At 34.1% G+C, this 22,897-nt stretch overlaps 5 protein-coding genes across 37 annotated transcripts in view; 3 read left to right on the forward strand and 2 right to left on the reverse strand.

Annotated features, from left to right (window-relative positions):
- Positions 1 to 666: 666 nt before the first annotated feature.
- LOC110999012 (dual specificity protein phosphatase 23) lies at positions 667 to 4,513 on the forward strand. Of its 2 annotated transcripts, XM_022267856.2 has the most exons (4): positions 667 to 723; positions 808 to 1,226; positions 1,799 to 1,922; positions 3,373 to 4,513. In XM_022267856.2, the coding sequence occupies exons 1-4, from the start codon at positions 690 to 692 to the stop codon at positions 3,519 to 3,521; spliced, it is 726 nt and encodes a 241-aa protein (XP_022123548.2). In that variant the 5' UTR covers positions 667 to 689; the 3' UTR covers positions 3,522 to 4,513. The 2 variants fall into 2 exon arrangements, with proteins under 2 accessions (XP_022123548.2, XP_045488698.1); XM_045632742.1 differs by having other exon boundaries at positions 674 to 1,226.
- Positions 4,514 to 4,931: 418 nt separating this feature from the next.
- On the forward strand, positions 4,932 to 8,607 carry LOC110999005 (dual specificity protein phosphatase 23-like). The gene is made up of 4 exons (XM_022267846.2): positions 4,932 to 5,033; positions 5,332 to 5,756; positions 6,575 to 6,698; positions 8,198 to 8,607. The coding sequence occupies exons 2-4, from the start codon at positions 5,337 to 5,339 to the stop codon at positions 8,473 to 8,475; spliced, it is 822 nt and encodes a 273-aa protein (XP_022123538.2). The 5' UTR covers positions 4,932 to 5,033; positions 5,332 to 5,336; the 3' UTR covers positions 8,476 to 8,607.
- Positions 8,587 to 10,338, reverse strand: LOC110999000 (26S proteasome non-ATPase regulatory subunit 9). The gene is made up of 3 exons (XM_022267839.2): positions 9,950 to 10,338; positions 9,353 to 9,582; positions 8,587 to 9,037 (listed from the first exon to the last, which is right to left on the reverse strand). Exons 1-3 carry the CDS (start codon positions 10,158 to 10,160, stop codon positions 8,825 to 8,827), a joined length of 654 nt encoding a protein of 217 aa, XP_022123531.1. The 5' UTR covers positions 10,161 to 10,338; the 3' UTR covers positions 8,587 to 8,824.
- Positions 10,339 to 10,783: 445 nt separating this feature from the next.
- LOC110999013 (dystonin) overlaps positions 10,784 to 22,897 on the reverse strand; it is a 215,954-nt gene continuing 203,840 nt past the window's right edge. For 23 of the 32 annotated variants that reach the window (XM_022267872.2, XM_022267867.2, XM_045632553.1 and 20 more), the window contains 12 exons: positions 22,337 to 22,454; positions 21,831 to 21,940; positions 21,015 to 21,137; positions 20,179 to 20,296; positions 15,038 to 15,249; positions 14,619 to 14,776; positions 14,434 to 14,540; positions 14,162 to 14,324; positions 13,802 to 13,870; positions 12,997 to 13,341; positions 12,342 to 12,434; positions 10,784 to 12,118 (listed from right to left, as the gene is read on the reverse strand). In XM_022267872.2, the coding sequence (XP_022123564.2) occupies positions 11,941 to 12,118; positions 12,342 to 12,434; positions 12,997 to 13,341; positions 13,802 to 13,870; positions 14,162 to 14,324; positions 14,434 to 14,540; positions 14,619 to 14,776; positions 15,038 to 15,249; positions 20,179 to 20,296; positions 21,015 to 21,137; positions 21,831 to 21,940; positions 22,337 to 22,454 (1,794 nt within the window). In that variant the 3' untranslated portion in view covers positions 10,784 to 11,940. Of the gene's footprint in view, positions 12,119 to 12,341; positions 12,435 to 12,996; positions 13,342 to 13,801; positions 13,871 to 14,161; positions 14,325 to 14,433; positions 14,541 to 14,618; positions 14,777 to 15,037; positions 15,250 to 15,804; positions 15,942 to 20,178; positions 20,297 to 21,014; positions 21,138 to 21,830; positions 21,941 to 22,336; positions 22,455 to 22,897 lie in introns of all 32 variants that reach the window. The other 9 variants (XM_045632559.1, XM_045632558.1, XM_022267865.2 and 6 more) reach the window with 7 other exon arrangements.
- On the forward strand, positions 17,225 to 19,310 carry LOC110999015 (protein wntless). The gene has a single exon (XM_022267889.2). The coding sequence runs from the start codon at positions 17,312 to 17,314 to the stop codon at positions 18,944 to 18,946; it is 1,635 nt and encodes a 544-aa protein (XP_022123581.2). The 5' UTR covers positions 17,225 to 17,311; the 3' UTR covers positions 18,947 to 19,310.

Consider the following 22,897-nt stretch of genomic DNA (forward strand, 5'->3'; position numbering starts at 1 on the left):
TCTTCATTTCGATCCACTTTCAGAGACGAAATAGAAAAATCATCTAGATGTTGTTCCTTCACCGAAAAGCTAGCAAATAGAATAAACCAACAAAAAAACAAAGTCTCCAATACGCATTGGGCTAGCGTGGGGATTATAGACCATTCCCTCTCGCCTAAGAGAGGAGGCCCATGACCATTAGTGGGACATAATATACAATGTGACCATTTTTACTGATAGGGCCTCATCAAAAGAATTTGCCACGGGTAGGTATAATTAAAAAATGAATCACTGGAAAGAATTTAATTAGTACCTATAATTGTCTAGGTTACCTTAAAAGGTATAAAGATAATTAATACTTAAAACCAAAATAGAAAACTCAGGCGTGCCAAGTATATTTCGTCAATTTCAACCTGTCTTATTTATATAGACAACGCAATCGTTTGAAACTAGCGAAAATACAACTAATTTACGCGTGAAAGTAAAATTTATTATATCTGTTTTACATTCACGTCTTCTAAACAAGTATTTAATACTTAATAATATTTTATTTTCAACCTTAAATCACTGTAATAGAAGCAAGTATATTAATTTCGGCCGCATATAACATCAAGCCAAGGTCTGGGTCTCCAGAAATAAATATTACTCCAGAATCAAACCGTGCCAAGTTTTACGTTGTGTCGTCAGTCAATTGAAGAAAATCGTCGCAGATGGACAATCGCCTAAAGTGCGAAAAGTGTTTATGTGCGTATAAATAAACAAATTCATATCACACCTTTCTATCATAATCTGTGATTAACATATTCGAATTTCAAATTCTGGCGGCAGCGAAAAAAATGGAAGATGATTATTACCACGTGGTGACAAGGATGGAAGACATAACCGAGCAGGACGATAGAAACCTAGCGGGCGCGCGGAAAGAAATAAGAAATGATTTGCACATTATTATACCCGAAAACCCGTTCCCTGATGAAGAAGTGGACGCATACCCACCTCTAAAATACTCCTGGGTAATTCCCGAAAAACTTGCAGCCATGGCATTTCCACGACACAAGGAGAATTTACAGTTTTTGGTTAACCAAGGCATAACACACCTGATAACACTGACGGCGGGAAAAAAGCCGCCGATAGATGATATACCGAGATTGCGGTGGACAGAGATACCAGTCGAAGAGTTCGGAGTACCAACTGTAGAACAAATCGAGAAATTCATTGATATTTGTAAGAAGGCTGACAAAAAAGGAGAGGTGAGTTTATGGTCTGTAAAATAAAATCATCTATTAGGAAAATGGCAACACCCACAAGAAATTTGTTCTAAGATGTCAACAACCTGATGCATTAAAAAACTTGGCAAAACATTAAAAATTATTGTTAGTCAAACTAAAAAGTTTCTAATAACGTTTCAGGCGTAGATTTTATGACAAAATTTCTATGATCTTTTAGTATACTCGACATCTATTTATTCATTTTGGTTCGCCATCTGATCTGTTGATGGATTGGTTGATGATTTGGACGGATTGTTTGGCGGTAAAAAGTACTGTCTTATTTTGAAACTTCACCTTAGATATAGAAATCATTTTATCGTTCTGCATTCTACGTTCGTTCTTGAGTACATATTTTTATTTATTTTTTATTTATTTATTTATCACTACATTTTTCTATCTATTTATTATTTTACTATATTTTATATTTTAGTCATCAGCTAGTGCTTAGCCTCAGGTACAGAAACAAATTTACTAAATTTGCTCTGCCATACGTCTGGTGTCTCTTAATCTTAAGCATAATTTTGTCGATATAATGATATAACGTTATTGGGCAGGTACTCGGTATCCATTGTCGCCAAGGACGCAGCAGATCTGGTGTGATGCTGGCTTGCTATTTGGTACACTTTCACAGATTCCACCCAGAGCAAGCGTTAAACGTCATTCGGATGATACGACCAGGTAATTCATTTATTATTTTAATTTCAATACATACGGAATCATATTTTCGCCAATACGATAGTATGAGGTAAGGTAAGGTAAGTTTTGAATCCATAGTGATTTCAATAAATATAGTTGCATCATCCAGATTCAATTACTGATAATTTAAGTCTAGAATTTATATGCCATGCATTATTTACACAAAATTTTATGCATTTCGTATTTCATTATAAAAATCAAGGATGTATCAGCAAATAACACTATCTGATGTTTTTTTTTACCATGAAAGGTTAATAAATATGACATTTTTATTAACAAGAAAGAGGAAAGGGCCAAGAATTGAACCCTGTGGTACCCCCATATTTACCGACCCAGGGGACTTCTTACCATTCACGACATAACCTTTTGAGTTCTACAGTGTAAGAAGGAAGAAGATTCTGTACCGTATATGTCCTAAATATATTTAATTATTTTATTTATTAGTGGGTTTTAAAGTATATTCAATGATAATATCGACGGAGTCAGCAAGATTTATTATTATTACGCGATAGATAGTCTTCATGGGCGGATAGAATACACTTCTATATGCTGTCAATAATTTCTCTATTCTGATTTGAATAATAATTTATCTAAGAATCCCTCCACCGCATGTGACAAGATACATACTTACAATTGCTTCATGTCGTACGAACACGAATTACCTGCATAATTCGACAGTGCTTTGGTTTTATCTAATGACACTAATAATGATGATGTTGATATTTTCCACCTCACCAAAGAGGAAATATTTGAAGAGTGGTAAAGACTGTTTAGCAGTAACAATTTAGTTGTTTCTTTGAAATATTAAGTATTAATTGTCGTTTGTTTAATGTTAAATTAGTTTTCTTTTATTTGGTCTATTCATGTATTTACTCATGTTTTCTGTTTCATATATATTGTATATCTATGTAGGTAATCTGTATTGGCTTTGTATATTGTCTAAGTGTTTCGTTTTATAATATGTGTGTGTATTACCAATAAATAAAATTAAAGGGCAATATTATTAGGGCTCCCGCTATTACCGCCAGTATATTAGGGCTCCCCAGAAAGCGTCCTACAGCTTATTGCGCATCGTGGCAAGAATAATAAAAACAATCCAAACATGTTCAAGCAAACGCACGACGCACTGTCACTGTCTGCCAAAAGTTTATTATGGCACTAAATTTAGAATTAGACATTATTTTCCATTGGCCACACACAGATCGATAAGAACATTTTATCAGTGAAAGAATCGTCACCAATATCGCTAAAACGCTCAGTTTTGACTAATTTCTTCATTAGTTTAAATTATCTTTTTTGTAAAAACTTCCGGTTTCCTCAGGGTACTCACCTTCATCGTTTTAGAAACATTTAGGTTCAAACGTTCAAATGCACAGAACAAATGCAAGACTACTCATTAGTAGAAGCTAAGATCATGTTCTCTAACTTACAGGTTCCTGTGACTTTGGCGATCAAGAAGAGGCTGTCGGCAGATATTACGAACGGCTAACAGAAAACAATCCTTTAAGATTTGGTGTTAGCGGCGATGTTATGGAAGAATTTATAGAAGCAGCGAGGGAGTATACTAAGAAAATGCTTTAGTTGCAATTTTTAATCTAATTACTCATTATCACTTGCAATTATGTCAAACTTCGGAAATAAAGTTTTTTAACTTAAAATAAGAATAGCTAAAGCTGTTGTATTAATTTAAAAGTCTGCTTTATGACAAACTAATTCCGTGGAGGATTAAAAGTCGCTTTGCCATCTGCGGGTTTACAGCTGGTAGTTTTCACTTTTGAACTGCAGTCCGCGTTTTGCAATCCACGGTGATTTTGGAGTTCTTTGGCGAATCTGGTTTCGCTGGAAACGATAATCTCCTTGCAAGCTCTTCATCAGCATCATTGCCGAGAGATCTACTAATTCGTATTCAAAACAACCTCGAATATAATGTGCTGTCAACATTTTAAAGCCTTTTGAAAGGACTTTTATTTAGATTTGTACACATTTTGTCACGTGACAATTTCCATATACTCGTTTGGGTTGTAGCTGAGGGATTTTGTCTAAGTTATTTGAGTAAATTAAATTAGGTTAAATTTCACATTTGTTGGGTTAGCACATGTAAAATACATTTTTATATGTTTATGATTTTAAAATTAATTTAAAATTTTTCCAGAATTAAAAACGATTTACCTATCATTGAAACAATAACGCTAGTGGCTATACAGACTCAATTAAAAAATAACATAGTTTTTTATACTGTAAGCAATTAATTAGATCGTTTGAAGATCGTAATTGCGGAAATTGTAAAATTCTGTTTTACGTGAGACGGTTTTGTTTATTTTGGCACGAATACAAACTATTTCTAGATTTTTCTTTGATAGCATAAAAACATTTTAATTGTACGAAAATTGTAGACATAATAATGAGAGAATATATTTATGTAAGAAATAAGTTTGCGCTCGTTTTATGGAATAAAAATAGGTATGTATTTAAAATCAGGAATAATATAATTATTAAGTACATTATACTAAGGTTTGTCTGTGATGCACTTTTTTGTTGTGTACCTGATAATAAATGTTAATATTATTGTTTGATCATTTTGTTTTATTCATTCCTTAATTTTAATCCTTATTGTTAATTGGATTTTAATTTAGTTTTTAATTCGTTGTTGTCTCAAAACCGTAAAAACGTTTTTATGTTTTAAAATATAGGCTAATTATTTTTTATCAAATAAAGCGAAGTTCATACTAATGCCTCCCATAGATAAATAAAAATCTATACGTTTTAAGACAATTAAAAGAAATGGATAAGGTGAGCAAAAGATATATTCGTACCGTGTAGAATTTTTCAATTATAATCAAGCCGAGCAACTTAAATACCTAGTAATCCATTATTGATGGTACAACTTCTAAAAATATCCAACAATTCATTTGCCCCATTTAAATGCATTTCGATCAATGTCGCAGTCTAGGCGCGCCAAATTGAATGCCAAAAAGTAAAATTTTGGCGCGAATCCAACATTTGTCAAACTTTCGATTCAATCTCTTGAAATATTAGTACGAAACAAGTGCATAAACGTGTCAGCGGTTGGGAAAGTGAATTGTCAATCTTATAGTAAGTATAGGTATAATGTTATTACATAATTTGGCAATATACAAAAAATACTACATAATTATTCAGTTTAAATTTTAGAGGTTAAAAATTTGGTAGAACGCGTAAAGCGTTGTAAAGCTGTTAAAATTTAGGAATTAGTAAATTAGGTAGTATTTATCGAAAGTAAAATTGGCTGTGTAATGTGATTGACATTGACATAACCGAATTAACATGAACACAACTAAAAGAATTATTACTTTGTATTGCAATTATTAAAATTTTAATAGTTTGATTTACTTCATGTTTAATAATTTTATAGATAAAATGTCAACTCTACGAGCAGGACCTAACGTAAAATTGGCTAAAATCTTTTACAAATATGCAGATAGAACTGAAAAGGCTCAACAATCGGAAATAAAAGAAACTCCAAATGAACTTGAGACTAATAAAGATGATATGCAAACGGAGGCAGACGTCGACGCCTACCCTCCTTACAACTTTTCATGGTTCGTAGAAGCAAAGATTGCCGGTATGGGGTGGCCTCAAACAGTAGAAAATTTAAACTTCCTGGTTAATGCTGGTATAAATCACATTATAACTCTATCTCCGGAAAGGATACCTCCAGTAATGGAATGCAAGAAATTAAAATGGACGCTTATAAAGATAAAGGAATTTAGCGCGCCATCTTTGAAGCAAATTGTGAAGTTTATTGAGATCTGTAAGAAAGCAGAGATGATGGGAGAGGTTTGTTATCTTATCAGTATCAGATCTAAGATCAGTTCAATTAAAACTTAATTATTCACTCAAGAAACTTAAATGATAGGTTTTGGTAAAAAATTGCTTAGAAATTGTTAATAAAATATAGTATGTAAATTTCAAAACATTTCATGAAAAACTGTGATTTCTATTTCAAACTTTAAAAGTATTGCGTTCTTTATGACATTTAGGATCCTTTAGCGCTGCGTAGAGATGTGGGATCACGCTGCACCTTCTACCGCATTTACCATGGAGAGTGTTAAATGCGATAGAAGATGTAGCGTGTTGTTTGGATTAATACCTGCAGCTGAGTTTCATCCTCCATCGAGGCAGAATACGAAATTTCACCTGTTTCACCTCGACGTCCCTCGTTCCACAACTGCGCGTTTTTCAATGCAGTTTTAGCCACGCACTACCACATTGTGTAACCAGCTGCCCACTGAAGTTTTTCCGAACCAATTCGACTTAGGGTCCTTAAAGAAAAGAACGTACCAATTCTTAAAAGGCCGGCAAAGCACTCGCGAGCCCTCTGGCATTGAGATTGTCCATAGGCGGCGGTATTACTTAACATCACGTGAGCCTCCTGCCAGTTTGCCCCATGTTCTATAAAAAAACCATTGCTATGCCTAACACGATGCATCAAAGCCAACACATTCTGGGTAAAACGAGCCCATAGGCTGACAATATGCCGTGGACAGAATAAATTCTTGTCACGGAATACTCACATACAAAGGTGGAAAGCTATAATAGTCAATTAATTTCATACTGTAAAACTTTAATTTCATACTGTAAAACTTTAATTTCAGACTGTAGGTGTGCATTGTCGGCACGGCCGTGGCCGGACCGGAACTATGCTGGCGTGCTACCTTGTATACTTCCAGAACATGGCTCCAGAAAGAGCCGTTCTCACTACTCGATTGAGAAGACCAGGTCAGAATGAGAAATCTTACTTATAAACATGTAACAACGCAATATGTGTATTTTTTTAACATCCGCCTGAATGGTGAAGGAAAACATCGTGGGGAAACCGGTTCGCCTTAGACATAAAAGATCGACGTCAATCAGGCACAGAACTGATCCCCTACTTGCCTATTAAATTAACAAATGATCACGAAACAGCTACATGAATCTGAGGCCCAGGCCTGAAAAGGTTGTAGTGCCATTGATTTATTTTTATTATTAGCTATTAATAATTCCCAATAGCGTGGCAGGTAAGATCTGATGGTGGACTATTTGGACCAGTAATCATATACAGGTTGATTGGTAATTCGACGTATTCCCTTTCGAAGGAGTGACTATCACTACATATTATAAAACAAAGTCTCTTCTCTGTCCCTATGTCCCTTTGTATGCTTAAATCTTTGAAACTACGCAACGGATTTTGATGCGGTTTTTTAATAGATAGAGTGATTCAAGAGGAAGGTTTATATGTATAACAACATCCATTAAATAGTGGAGAAGTACTGTTATTTTTGAGGTTTCTAATGTGATGTCGTAAATAATTACATTTTTTCCGCTTACATTGCAAACGCATGCTGAACCCTACGAGTTTTATCAAAATAATGTACTAAGTATTGTACACATTGAAAAGGTCTACAGAAAAGTCCATGATGGTACATGTCTATCTCTTATGGATAACCCACAATAACTTTTTTTGTCATTTACTTTTTACGACAAATAATGGCTAATTTTCGAAGCGATTACATTAATATTACAGCATAATAATACAGCATTAATCCTTAACCAAGAAGATAAACAAAGATACTCGAAAATAAACGAAAATACACGAAAATAAACGAAGGTAAACGAAAGTAAACGAAAATACACGAAAATAAACGAAGATACTCGAAAATAAACGAAGATAGACGAAAATACACGAAAATAAACATTTTTATATACAACGTTGACAGATTTTCTGTAGTGTATTTAGTATCAGCATTGCACCCGTGCGAAGCCGGAGCGGGTCTCTAGTTTGTAATAATAAAATATGCAAAGGGGGACCATTTTTGAGTTATCAGGTTTTTTAGCTTTTTCCAAATTAAGTTAAAATGCAAAATGATTTTATTTCAAAATGTTAATACCTAAATCATTTTTAAGTCTAATATTCTTGATTAATAAATACGACTATCGATCCAAGTTTAACAATGCGAGACGAAAAACGATAATAGGTACCAGATCTTTTCTACTAAAATGTCGAAAATTTGGATTTGTTGGTCCAGGGAATTTTTTTACTAAAGAGACGCGTCTTCAAATTCCGTATTTAACGAATCTGCAGAAAGCAATTCTCCGAGCTCCAAACTCAAAATTATTCACCAACCGTTATGGCAATAAACAAAAATTGCATGCTCTTTATTACACACAGATACCAAGGTTAAATCTTACAAAATATTTATTGTATCTAGTTTTCTTAAGTGAATAAAAAATTTCAGGTTCCTGCGAGACATACGAACAAGAAAAAGCTGTATGCTATTACAATGATTGTCTTCGAGGAACAATTACAAAGCCTGATTATCGACTGGTGGATGATAAGCTGTATTTTGACTACACCATGAAGTATACCTATGATAGAAGCTCTGATGATGATGATTTTAATGATGATATGGATGATAGTGAACAAAAAACACTTACAGAAAGAGTTGATGAAGCAATATTGAAAGTTAAACCAAAAACAAATGCAATGGTTATAAATCACAAAATTTATTTTTAGATTACTTATGTTATAGGGCAAATTTATGTAAATTCTGCAACAAGTTCCTACATACTATGATATTTAATGAGGAGAAGAGGTTTTTTGAGAAGACAAATTAAAACAGCAGTATCAACCATATACTCTTTATTCAATTCCTTCTTAATAAATTCACAATATATATATATAAAAATATACAAACAATTACAGTTTTAAAACTAATATAACATTATTATAATACAAACAAAAAATATTATTTTGATGTAAGAGTATTTTAGTTGGAGAAGAAAATATCTGTAATAAGAATATTTTTTTTTATTTTGTATAATAATAATGCAAATGACCTTTAAATTATTATGGTAATATCAGATTACAGCCGCCGTATCTGACATCCAAGTAAGCCAGGTTGAGCCCAAGGTCTAGGTACCACAGTGATGCTTTGTACTATTTGGTCCCGTCTTACTTTAAGTTGGATCCTCTGTCCCACTGAATGAGATACTATTTGATGCAACTGTGTGACATCAGAAAAATTGTTATGGTTTATTGAACCAAATTGCAGAATTTCATCATTTTCACATAGACCCTGAAATAAATAAAACTTAGCTATATGGTTATGTGTTACATAAATGGAATAAATAATTACTTTTATTTATTTGCACACAATGATCATGTTAATGACATATGTACTGTTACATTCATATGTCGTACTGTTACATATAATGTCACAAAATCTTCAAGCTACTAATACATGAAATTAAGTAATTAGTTCTCTTGTTCTATAAAAATAATTTGCATAAACTTTAACACCTAAAATGTACAGTGCCTTCAATATTACTACATAGAGTTTGTATTTAAATTTACAGCTGCAATAGTAATATTAAAAGAGCCCAAGACATACTGCAATATCAGCTGGTGATCCTTCTTGTACAAAGCCGACAGTAGCAAAGGTTTGGCTTGTATCATCTCCATTTGTGAATTGTGTATTATGGCCATTGCTAGTTCCATTGATGTATCTTGGTGCAGTTCTAGATGATGCTCCCTCCACGACTGGCCCCACATAACCAGAATGGACCTCTGTCAACCCACGCTCAATTTGTTTCATAAGCTCTTTGTGGTCATTCTGTAAGCCTGTATATTAAAAAATGTTTCATAAGTAAATGACTCGGCAATTGTTGCATCTGGTGTTTTTCATGTGTAAACAGAGGCGGACAAGTTGCATAGAAACAAGTAAATTGAAATTATTTATAACAAATATAATCTTTAATAGGGGTAAAGTTTACAATTCAGTACCTCGATTTTGAGGTCAGAGGGGGAGGGGAGAGGGGGGGAGGGAAGGTGGAGGGTCTACTTATCACCCCCAACCAATTTCAAGCACCAGAAACAGTTATTTCAATAAAAAATTAAAAAAAACCAAAACATATATATAAAAGAATATAAGATCCAACGATTTAATAGGATTGACGAATAAGTAGGAACAAGAAATATCCATACGTACAAATTATCCGGTGTCTGGCATGTCTTACTTTATAAACGTCAATATCGTTTCGAGGGTATCCCTGGTGATCCACTAATGGTTCGTTCATACCCACATTACTGGTTTCCAAAATTGCAGTTTGATCTCTGATCTCACTTTCAATTCTATCTTTTTCTTGCATTAGTTTCAAAACCCTATCTCTCGCTGGTCCATCCATATTCAATCCGACCATTATGGTTATTTTCTTATTTAAACTAGGGAACGTTGTGTTAAGTTTTTTACCGTCTTTCTTCAAATACTAAATTTAATATTATAGCTGCTGGAAAAGCTACTAATTGGTATAACTTGTATTCGTTTTAAACTTTTAAAGTTGCACCACAAAATACAAATAATCACTAAATACAAATAAATTATAAAATGATGACAATTGACAATTTGCACAATTTATATTTGACCACAGGATACAAATTTCAATAGACATTACATAGTATAGATGTTCTGTTTTACTTTAGATTAAAAATATTAAATGATCGATGCATTTTAGGATTTTAACCAAGGTCAGCGAAATTAAATGTGACTGTTTAATGGTTCGTCGAAATTACTTTAAATGCAGTACTTTTTAGTTCTATCTACAGTCTTATTACTTTAAGACACACAACACCCGGTAACCGTACCTTAAAAGTTTTGTAAAGTGGTGGGTTTCGATTTAGGCCACGTAAAGCTAGCTGTCAAGCATCATCTCCTGCTGCGGCGCAGCGGCTTTATTTTGCTTCGGACTTTTTCAATGCGTTTCTTATATTTCATAAAATATTATCAAAAGTTTAACCATTTGAGTGAAGGAATAAAAAAACAAGCAATTGTTACATTTTATTTTGAAATCAATTATGAGATTTTTAACTGCAGCACGACACATTTACAAAAAAATATAGTAAGCTTTTGTAAATAAACTTACTATAGTTTGGATTTTACATAAATAACAAATATAACAATGATTTAAATAAAATGACCAGATTAATAGTTTTACAATAATAACTATAATTCTAATAATAGACGCTTAATAGTAGTCAGAAATATGAAAAAGTAAAACAAGTAAATGTGAGTGTTGGTTAACATTTTAAGGAAGGTTACATATTAAAGCGTTCTTTTCATATATAAAAGTAGTCTTAGATTATTAAGTAAATGTCTTTTGTGTTGACAAAATGTACTTTAGTATACTTAAAAATAAAAAAGTCCGCAATGGAATTTCAATAAACTGAGCATAATTTTGCTTATGTACTCAACGACTCTGGCGACAGTCGCCGAGTACAAACTTTATAGACATTCACAATTAATATTGTGCAATCAAAAACACATACATACGTAATCAATAAAACGCAAACAGAATATACGTTGTATACACGAAAAAACATGATTGTGCATTACAAAGAAATTATCCCTATTATCACCTGTCATTTTTTACCGACAACCATTTTAGCACCGCAACTCCGCGAGTATAGTCTGGCGTTACTATGTCACAGATAACGGTGAAAAAACCGAAATCGATAATTACATGTACAAAAAATATGGTCCCTAAAGAAAAAAAATAAAAATTTAATCACATTTGTCTCTATTCCGAGACGAATTACGTATTATACCCTAACAATTATGGCAACATTGACAATAAATAAGACAAAGGAATATTCACAATAAAGAAATAGTTTTTGAAACGATCAAATAGACTATAAACTTAGTCGAATAGAATTTGCTCGGTAGAAAAAAATACAAGGCAACAAGTGCAGACTTTGTGTTTATTACTACATCTATACTTACTACAAGCCATATTCGTAAGCTTTTAAGCTTCGCGATTCGCAAATATGTTATTTGTTAGTTTCATGTCACTTTGACTCAATTAGGCTTGTTACAATTTGTTAGATAAATTTTTAGCTATTAAAAGTTTACACGTTCGCAAATAATAAATCAGGCGTGTCAAATGTCAAAACGACAAACAGCATCAACCGTTACTCAAAACTGGTCTATAGTCGGAATGGTTCTCGTTTATCTGTGGTTCGTGTTGTGGTCGATGTACGTCGAGTGAGCGGTGTACTCGGCGTGCCGCTATCAGAGGCATCTGATGTCTTGCGCAGCAATCTGGACACTGCAGTTTGCTGACCAGAACGCACTGGTGTTGTGCTTCCAGAAGGTGTTCTTTGCCTGTTACAAAAGACGTTTAAAGTACTCAGTGAAAGACTATTTCACCATGCAGCAAGCTCAACACCCAGGACAATCTAAAACACAGCTAAAGAAGTAGGCCAATTGAAATAACGAACGCTCATAATTATGCACATAGCAAAAAACAAACCAATAAAATATAATAGTTGTTACGCCCATGCTAGAAACAACAAACTACACTACGAAGTACTCAGCCATAGATTACCTAGATTGATTAGTGTTAGTGATGTGCTCCTTAGGTACTGGTATACGACTTCTGCCAGGTGTATGTCCATCGGTTGAGGCAAACGACCCACTCCTATGCAGATGATGTTAGCGAGCACAAAGATAGACATTAGGAACAGTTTATAAGAAATATAGTTTTATTAGTGCACATGTATAAGATCCCAACAGACTACGCATTACTCAGTAGTGAGAACTCTTTTGATAATTTAATTTAAAAAAAAAACAAAGATAGAGGTAAAAAAGGTAGGTTGTGTGCTCCAGTGCTCACTTAACACCTAGGAGGAAGTGCATGTGCAGTAATAAAACAGATTACAAAAGGCACAGATTTAAGCTTGATAGAAGAAAAGGTCCACAATACGTGAACGTGACAAATCACTTATTATGATTTGCAGCAAACAAAAACTATGCTAATGTTAGTATCTAAGCCTAAAAATTAGTAAATTATGTTTCAAGCAATAATCACGCGACAAATACACAAGCTAATATGATCCATGGAACTGGGTGATATTTAAAAAGTGATGATCGAATAATTGTTTGAAACTATCCGAAATATGTGAGATGCCATGGATTGTGTGGAGGAAATGAGTATCAAAAACAATCGGGCCATAACAAAGCTAACACTTTAAAGCCTGTACCCTTTAGCGTCGCGTTGTGTCGGTTTGGAAGCATCACCGCTCGACTCGCTAATATTACTTTCACATTCATTGTCGCTCGTCATTCCCGATATACTGAATAGGGAGGAATCGTCTTCCGGACTTCTTTGGTCGGATTTCGGATCTTGGGACATGGGACTGGGATCTTGCGAGGTCTCTCTGGACTTTCCAGACTTTGCCCCTCGTTCAATCGATACTGATCGCTGCGATCGGTTGCCGACGTAAATAGGAATTTTCGTGGTACCTTGAGTTTGGAATGCTGGATGATTATGGGATAAAGATTTAGGAGGTTCAGAGGCCATCGATGATGGCTGGGAATGTGTAGAGCTGTTTATCCATGTTAGAATCGATGCATGTGGAAAGGAAAATATAAAATTTATTATAATATTATTCGATACAATAAAAATACATGATAATATAGGTTAATTTAACACAAAAATAGCCTTTGAAAGCATGGTTAAATTTGTCCGTGCATGCCGTTTGAAAGTGTTGCCACCACCAAATGTATGGACAGATACATCAGATGACAGACAATATAGAAAACTAACTTTTGCCCTGTAAACTCAAAACAACCCCACCGATTTTCGTGCTTCACAAGTGCAATCAAACAAATTACTGTCACAATTTGAACTTCTTTCTCAATTTAAAAAAATATTAATTGATGCTTTGATCAAAAAATATTATTCATATGTAGGTAATGAAATTTCTTGTAATACCAAATTAAAAAGTCAAATTGGGACTCTAGCACCACCCCAATCAAAACGTTTACTAGCATTTGACAGTGTACCTCACTAGAGCGGGCACCGGTGACAATGTAGGAATACTGGAAGTGCGGTACATCGCTCCGCTATGATACCTGCCCGAACCCGGTCAAACCAATTCATGTTACCAAATAATTTAAATCAATAATATTTTTACATAACTTTGAATACACACTCAATGTTATTTTATCGAAGTATGTTATAACTATATTAATTTAAACAGAAAAGTACAAAATTTGGGTAATTCGTAAATTGGCAGCCCTTGGCTTGGATTTTTGGCAGAAAATCTAAAACATTTGTATACTTCCCTAAAAAACGTCAAAATTTTTAATTCTCAACTTACGCGATCGGCTATTTTTAAGAAATATAAAAGAAAGATATCTCACCTTCCACTGGCTGGTGTCAGAATACCAGTGGGTGTTCGTGGACGAGAGCCCCCATTGGGTGTACTGGCACCCAGTTTGTTGGCGGTTGCCGCGGCACGGGCAAGAGATGCCCTCGTATTTGTCACTTTCCTCATAGGTATACGAGATGGAGTTGTAACGTCATCTAGATAGAAATGTGAAAATCGTCATCGTATATAGACCCATTTTAGTTTAGTCAAAAGCTATTTAATAATATAACATAATAATAGATAAGTGTGATGACTAATATTAACCTGTGCTGTCCAAAGATAAGTTGGATCCATGTCTCGAAGGTGGTTTTGACCCAGTTCTAGATCCGGGTCTTGAACCTGGCCTTGACCCACCAGGTGTTAAGGTAGATCTAAAAATATTTCAATAGATATTAGAAGAGAAAGTTGCAAAGTGTACCGTCAAATCACATTAGATTTATAATACATACCTGGGTACGCTCGGCTTTCTATATCTTTGTCCCAATCCACTAGCGGCTTCGTTGTCGCTCAGCGAATCTGGTGTTCCCGCACTGAGCGAAGACCGTGAGGCTCGACCATGAACTCCTCCAGCCGACATTGGCACAGAGCGAGCCGTACGTTCCCTTACCTATATATTTATTATTTTTATTGAAATGATTTAAAATATCTTAATAGCAAACAATGGTGTTAAATGATAAACACGATAAAAACGTAAAGGACACATCGAGGCTAATACTTGTCGTGTGCATGCTGAACTAAAATGATTTGATGATCTATTAACTCATACTAACACTGATAATAACAATTAAATTATCAATACAAACAAATCACAGCTGCTATTAGATCGAGTGCAATCAACCAGCAAACTGTCACACAGCCTAATCATTACCCAATGATATCCTGGAGAAGGCTGATATCCGTGTTGGTGTGTATAGTGATGGGCACCCGGAGTCGTCGAACCTTGAGATCTTGAATGGCCGTAAATGAAAGCCTGCTTTGTGCCGTGCGTCGAGCCCACATGCAGCGGATACGAGCAAGGGAGCTCTTCCCTCTGTCTCAAAGCCTCAAATATTGGCCTCAACTGCTCCATAAACTCTTCAGCTAAACGCATCAATTGAAGTAGAAGTCTCATTAAGAAAGGAAGTATTTGACAGGAAAAATAGTCTTTCATAGTGCCAATCTTTTGCCGAGAAACGCGGTTTTAACAAAACGATGTTACGATTAGTCCACACACTAGTCGACGGACACGCTTATAATTGTGTAATGCGGGTGTGAAGGGATCTAGAGGGAAGGACAAACAGAATACGTTACCGGAACGTCCGTACGTGTTGACGTGCCACCTCCAATCCAAGTTGCAATGGAAGACAAAAACACCAAACACTACACGAGCCAGTGAATGCTTAGCATAGCACACTAATGCAATACGACAACGCTACGAGCTCGTTACATGCTGTTCACGACGCGATTGCCTCTTGCAAATGGATACATCTATCCATGTACAAGATTCAACAGAAAAAAGCAAAAATAAGAAAACCCAAACCGATTTGACCCTCTATAACTACAGCTGTGCGAATATGTAGTACAAGTGCGAAACTAAAACTAAACATAACCTGTAGAGAGAAACATTACATTAGAACAATTTTTAGCTAAACTTACCTTCGTTATTGGTCCAGTGGACGGAGGCGTATTTGTGTTTGAGCGTGGCGTTCGCGGCCTGAACGCAGCCATGCTTTGCGATACTCCATCGGCCAGAATAAATTGCTCCCGGAGTTCGATGTTTGTGCGTCCCTTGGCTGCATGCGGGCGGCGTCCAGTGCAGGATTAAAAGGACAGGATGGAATAGGGTCAAAACAAAACCGTTTGGTAAAATGAGGGGACAAAAATTACACCAATGTGTCAAAAAGAGGAGCGTGCATCGGTTGTGAGGAAGAGGGAAAAACAACAAACAAAAATCAGATCATGTCAAACATAGGCAAAAAACGCAATTAAATATAAAAAAAAATTAAATCATTATTTTTTTTAAAGTGTGCAATAAGGAACAGGAACGTTAAATTACAATAATTAGTATTCTCACACCAAATCAAATCCATCAATATGAAATCGAGAGCAAGATTAATCAACCAAAAATTATTAAAATACGCAGAATCATAATTATTCAAAAAGAATAAATTTAATGGAAAACCCCAATTTAATAATGATAAGGTCAACCTTGCACTTGATTCATTTAAATATAAATTAGTATCTACTTACTAAGTGAAATTTTATTAATTAAGCAAATAACTTTTAAAACATGCATAATTAATAATAATTAAAGATTGGATGAAGCCAATAACTATTATCATTATAATATTCCTCGAACGGGAATTCGACTACAAAGACAATAAAATAGACTGTACCTAATAAATTAAAAAACCTTGATAAAGTTATTATATCAACAAAATAATAAAATTAGTATACCAAAATATAAAATACATTCATAGCAAACATAATATTTAAGCAACACCAATATTTACGTATAATTAATAGGACTTGCTATGGAACTTGTCTATTAATACTCGTATTAAAAAAAACAATGAAATTACTATGTCAAGTTTCCAAAAGCAAATCATATTATCTTACCGAGCGGGCAACAAGCTTCATGCTGTTCCGGTTTACTCGGATCAGGCAGCGGTAGCACTAATGATACTACTCACGTCAAGGTATTAGGAAAACACACAATGAAATAATATAAAAAAGGGAAATCAGGGATGGAATGGGCAAAGCAAATACGAATTAGTTAATTAGTAGCAACATCAAAATACGAAAAAATATTTGTACTTAGCAAGATCACTATAACTAGCTTATGTAATGATAACCTTGCAATAAAACAAGTGATTTATTTTAATTAATCGTGTTTTGTTTTAAGTGCTAGATGTAAGCATTGTAATCGCTGCATTTTGTATTAAAACCGTTGTAATAGTTTATTTTAATTTAGTTTATAATATTTTATTTTCTAAGCCGTGATACTGGCAACTGGTTCACGACGGCGCAACTCTGACATTCTCACAGCGCATGTCATTTCCGACCTTCACTCTCAAGTTTTATCTCGGCCGGTTGCGTTGTGTCTATTGTGTTTGGGCGTGTTGACTGTTTGAGTAAATTAAATGTAAAAAATAAGAATAAAATGACTGGAACGGTGTTAGAAAATCTCAGTGGACGTAAACTCGCGATACTAATATCATTTCTACTAGCATGTCTCGTGATGTGTTTCTTGATTGGCGGCTTGGTCGCACCCATGCCCGCAAATTCGCAAACTATTTTAGGAACTGTATGCAGAGATAGATCTAAAGTGAAAAATGATACGACAAAATGGTTCTACAATCGTGGAAATGGTAAATGCGAGACTGTTGACCTTACAGAAGCACAACTGAATCACGATTTGTCCGAGACCGACATTGTTTTTGCGTTTCAATTGCCACTGCCGCGCGAGGGCATGAATATCGACTATTCTAGGTGGCAGCAAAACTTGATTGGGGTGCTTCAAATGGATGTAAGGTATCATTCATCAATGGAGGTAACTAGACAAAGTACTATAACTATTGACGCTCGTCTAGCGTATAAAAACAAAGGAGACCCCGATGACGCCTGGAAGCTATACACGCTTTCAAGGGAAAAGCGGCACTTGGACTGTGATATAAATGTCAAAACCGAAGGATATTTGTACAATTGCTCTGCCATGCCTTTATTTGAACTTGGTTCCTTATACCATGACTTTTATTTACTTAACATTCGCCTGCCAGTTGAAACAAAAGATATGAATGCCCATATTGGTCACATACAGGACATGTGGGTCACTATTATAAATCAAAATGGAGGTTTTACTAAAGTATGGCTGTCGTTGAAAACTGTTTTCTTTCCATGTATTGTAGGAATATTGGTTTGGTTCTGGCATAGAATACATTTATTGCAAAGAAAACCTGTTCTCTTGGAGGAGATGTTATTTGCATTGGGCATAGCTCTTTGTGTTCTAGACATGCCTATAGAATATTTAACACTGGTTTTTGACTTGCCTTTTATGTTATTATTAAGTGACATTCGTCAAGGATATTTTTATGCAAGCCTATTTTCATTTTGGCTTGTTTTTGCTGGAGAACACATGTTGATACAAGAATCAAAAGATAAAAACAGTGTAAGGAAATATTGGCGACATTTAAGTGCTGTACTTTTGGGTTGTGTCTCACTTTTTGTCTTTGACATGTGTGAGCGTGGGATACAACTGAGGAACCCGTTTTATTCTATCTGGGTATCAGAATTGGGAACTAACTTGGCTCTGACTTTCATAATTCTGGCAGGTATCTCGACTGGAATGTACTTCCTATTTTTAAGCTACATGGTGTGGAAAGTGTTTATGAATATATCACAGAAACGCCAATCATTACCAGCTATGTGCTCAGTACGCCGATTGCACTATGAAGGAATTGTATATCGTTTCAAGTTTTTAATGCTAGCTACTCTGATTTGTGCTGCCATGACTGTTATTGGATTTATACTAGGACAAGTGGCTGAGGGGCAATGGAAGTGGGATGACAACATTGAACTGCAATATACCTCAGCGTTTTTCACAGGTGTATATGGAATGTGGAATATCTATATTTTTGCTTTATTGGTATTATATGCTCCGAGTCACAAAAAATGGCCTGTCAATGAAAATACATCTGACACGCAGAATTTGAGTGAGGAAATTGAATTTAACCATATGCCAGAAAAGAGTGAAATATCTTCCTTCACATCCTTCATAACAAAATCAGCTATTGATTAAATAATTGTGTAATCTTTACACACCTTAAAATAATTTTAACTAATATTTTAAAATGTAGCAGTAAGATGTACTTAATGAATCTCATTGTATTTTTAGAGATTAAAATCAGTATTACTCAAGTTAAAAATTGTCCATGTATGGGAAAATAGAGATAACATTTTTAGATTAGTCTTAAGTATATTTAAATGCATTTATCATTAACAAGCTATTTTTAATAAGCAAAAACCTTTGCTATAATGTCTTTATTTGACCTTGATTTTTCTAACAAATTCTAAGACTAAATTTTTGCCATTAATTCTGTGATATTGTTCTTTTCTATGTTGCCAGTATCATTTTGTAGCATGTGATTAGTAAATAAATTATTAAAAATGTATTGTTCTTTCATTTGTTGCTATTTTATGTTAGTAACATTATTTAGTTTATTATAATGAGCTGCATTTGCCCGTCAAACCTGTTAATGGACGTTAAAACAGTTAAGGGTTAAGACACAAATAAGTTAACGCTTGGGATTGACACTTTGAATTTCTTATATCACCAATTGACTTGTAATGTAGCAAATAAATATTGCACATTACAAAGTCACAAATTGCTATAAGCCAAATGGAATATGTAATAGAAAAGTTCATATTCCAATAATATAGCTAACACATAAATAATTCAATTTGGCTTATGAATCTTAAATAAATTTTCAATAATAATTTATATTGTAATACATAACATAAGTAATTTCTGTAAAAACCTTAGATAAAAAAATTTTTTTGAACCACACAACAATGTTTATTAATATTACATTAAGTGCTTTGTCGCGATCATAGCAAGTCTCAGGTTCATATTCCAGATTGACAAACTTTGCGTTTCCAAAATTTGCCTTCCAAACCAAACATTTTTCATAGTGCTCAAGTTTGTAAGTATTGATATAACTAATTTTTTTTTATAGATTAATTTTGACTGTTTGTACAGTACTCTTGAGTTGAAGAGTTAAAAACATGTTCTTTAATCATATTTCCAGAAAATGTGATAAGTTAAGTTATATTAGAATTCAAATATTAAGAGTTAAAAATCAGTCTTCTGTATTTTAAATTTCTGCCACCGTTTGCTTGGTTACTAATTTCATTGCAGTTAATTCAATTAAATTATGTATTATATAGGAATACTACTTAATTATGAAAAGATCTTTTATTAAAAAAATTTAACACAGTAACCAAACAAACTTTCGTTACTATAGTACGTACCTCTGCATGGGTCATTTTTGACCAAGAACTCGTCTAAGGCCACCCAGCCACCGCCAACTCGAACCATCACAGTAGACCGAAGGATGCGAACCAGACGTAGTTTTTGCGAGTCACCAAACTGTTTTTATTTAACTTAACTTAGCAACTTTTGTTATGGTATTACCTAGCTACTTTTTAAGAACATAGGTAGTGATATGGAAAATTTTGCTATGCTACCCGAGAGAATCGTTGGTTTTCCGGAATGAAAACTTTGAGGTTTTTCTGTGATTTTTCTCTTTATGAACCTCAGAGTTCAAGTTATAAGTTCTTAACTAACAAATAAAAAATAGACGTAGATAAAAATCAAGGGTTGATGTATTTTTGTATGCTGTATCATAAAAAAATAAAAACAAAAAATGGAGTGGACACTCCTAATCACTTAGGGCTTTGAAAGATAGATAGTAGCCGATTCTCACACTAAATATGCATAAAAATTCATAAGAATCGGTCGAGCCGTATCGGATGTGTATGGAATTGAACATTGTGACACGATAATTTAAATAAATAAAGATAACAATAATTATAACATTCATAAAAACGTGTTAAGCAAAAGTATTATTTTAGTTGTATTACAAATACAATAATATACAGATTTTTATTCTAAAATTGATAATACCATTTTAAGCCGTAAAGATACGATTTTTGATTCAACACAATTTTTTTTAAAACAAGTCGACACTACAAAAATACATCATTTTCTAAACGTTTCCTAAAATTCTCCTTAAAAATTCAACTCAGGACTTCTTAAGATCAACTTGTTTATGGTACTTTGTAATTAGGGTAAAATATTGACTTACCCTATATTTGCCTTCTCCGACCTGGAACACCCTAAACTTCTGCCTGCAGGTGCAGAGCATGACCAGCCTCTTCACTTCATCGTGGATTTTATCTGCGTCCGTTGGGGGACCTCGGCGTTCCACCTTCATTAAGGAAATATTCAAAACATAATTTTAACTGGTTCGATCTCCCAAAACGTTCACAATACAGTTAAATAAATACTAAACACAACAGTGGTAATTTTAATAAATTAGTACCAACGACGATGGAAAAAAATCGGAAAGAAGAAATTAGGCGATTGTTAATTTATTATGAGTTTTAACCACCGTATAATGATATAAAATAGATGGTATGAAAGCATTGTAAACAGCATACAATAATCCCCCATATAACGCGGTAGGCCCGAACCGTGTTATAGGAAATCGTTGGAATATTCTCGTAAAGCAGTCATTTTGAGCATTTTAATAAAGTTATTTTGTTAAATTTTTTAACAACACAATTGAAACAGGTACGCAAAACTAATTATAGCTTGAGGAATGAGTTAAGTACACGATACAGAAATATGGGAGACGGAAATGCGCATTATAGGTGGGATTATTGTACGTGACAGTGTGTAACTTTTACAGTCTTATAATCACGATTCCTTTATACTACTGCATCTACTATTCCTTCATATTCCCAACATTATTTCTCTTAGGGATGGTGGGGTAAATCAGAAACAAGACGGGATTTTCAGTTGAACCACAGTCTGGAAGGGTTAGTGAGGTGTTATTTGTTTCCGATCTTATCGTATGTATATTTGTAAATAAATAAATATTTGATGATTTGTATCTTACCCAATCAGGTCGTAAGGCAGCAATGAACTCCTCCCAATCGATCAGCCCTGAGCCATTTCTGTCAAACAGATCGGCGACAGCGCCCATTTCCAATCGGGATGTGTCGAATTCTGTAAGAACGATCATTTAGACTGTGTGTGACCCAGTTCATAGTTGTGGGTCACTATAAATCAAAATGGAGGTTTTACCATCGGAAAGTAGATTTCAACGAACATAAAGCACACCAACTTTTTGAAAAAGGCTTATATTTAAGGCCTTTTTCCTAGGCTCTATGACTACGTAGATACTGAAAATTTAATCTTCAAATATCTAAAAATCATTTCCGTTGTTAATTTTATCGGATACTATAAAATTTATGTTAAAAGAACTTTATTTCTCATTACAAAAAAAATATTTTATTTACATGAGAACCTTATATCAATATCAATATGTATTATATACGATAGAGATTTCCGATGAGCAATTATTTTTTCAGTAGACAGCCCTAGTTTTGTTAAGTAACTTACTGGTATTAATAATTCCGTCGATGAACTCGTTCCTTGCAATCATTCCGTTGTTATCCTTGTCCATCTTTCGGAACAGGTCCGTCAGGCGTGACTTCTTGTGGTTCATGAACTTCAGGAACTGGACAAACAAAGGCACTTGTCAAAAAGTTGTTTTATTATATTCCTTTTCTATTACATGTTATTATTAAAAAATTTATTCATGACAGAAATGGGTTGTGACGAAATTTATCTGTCTCCAGTCCCCATACAAGGGACTCGCATGAGTTGTGCGTAACTAGATAACAATAATTATTATTCAATGATACCCGACAACTATAATACTACAATAATACAAAAGTTTTTAAGATAAAGTATTTTACTGTAACAACTAATCAAACACAAGACGTATAAGACTTTGAGTATGCGTCAGTTACCAATAAATATCAAAACAGAATATTAAAACATATTTGCCAATTACATCACTTAATTCTAAAATAAAGTAAAGCAGGCGGACAATAATAACGACACTAATATATAAGTGTCCAACTTTAATTATCTTTTTTTTGCAATACTCTTGCGCCG

Source organism: Pieris rapae, chromosome 20, assembly GCF_905147795.1.
Source record: "Pieris rapae chromosome 20, ilPieRapa1.1, whole genome shotgun sequence".
Classification (NCBI taxonomy): Eukaryota; Metazoa; Arthropoda; class Insecta; order Lepidoptera; family Pieridae; genus Pieris; species Pieris rapae.

Excerpts from the sequence above, each read along its gene's own strand:
- LOC110999012 (XM_022267856.2), top strand. The coding sequence starts at position 690 with ATGGACAATCGCCTAAAGTGCGAAAAGTGTTTAT. Across the intron at positions 724-807 it reads AAAGTGCGAAAAGTGTTTAT|CGAAAAAAATGGAAGATGAT; the intron begins GTGCGTATAAAT and ends TTCTGGCGGCAG. Across the intron at positions 1,227-1,798 it reads AGGCTGACAAAAAAGGAGAG|GTACTCGGTATCCATTGTCG; the intron begins GTGAGTTTATGG and ends GTTATTGGGCAG.
- LOC110999005 (XM_022267846.2), top strand. The coding sequence starts at position 5,337 with ATGTCAACTCTACGAGCAGGACCTAACGTAAAATTGGCTAAAATCTTT. Across the intron at positions 5,757-6,574 it reads AAGCAGAGATGATGGGAGAG|ACTGTAGGTGTGCATTGTCG; the intron begins GTTTGTTATCTT and ends CTTTAATTTCAG. Across the intron at positions 6,699-8,197 it reads TACTCGATTGAGAAGACCAG|GTTCCTGCGAGACATACGAA; the intron begins GTCAGAATGAGA and ends AAAAAATTTCAG.
- LOC110999000 (XM_022267839.2), bottom strand. The coding sequence starts at position 10,160 with ATGGTCGGATTGAATATGGATGGACCAGCGAGAGATAGGGTTTTGAAA. Across the intron at positions 9,583-9,949 it reads TGCCAGACACCGGATAATTT|GCTTACAGAATGACCACAAA; the intron begins GTACGTATGGAT and ends TTTAATATACAG. Across the intron at positions 9,038-9,352 it reads GATCACCAGCTGATATTGCA|GGTCTATGTGAAAATGATGA; the intron begins GTATGTCTTGGG and ends TATTTATTTCAG.
- LOC110999015 (XM_022267889.2), top strand. The coding sequence starts at position 17,312 with ATGACTGGAACGGTGTTAGAAAATCTCAGTGGACGTAAACTCGCGATA.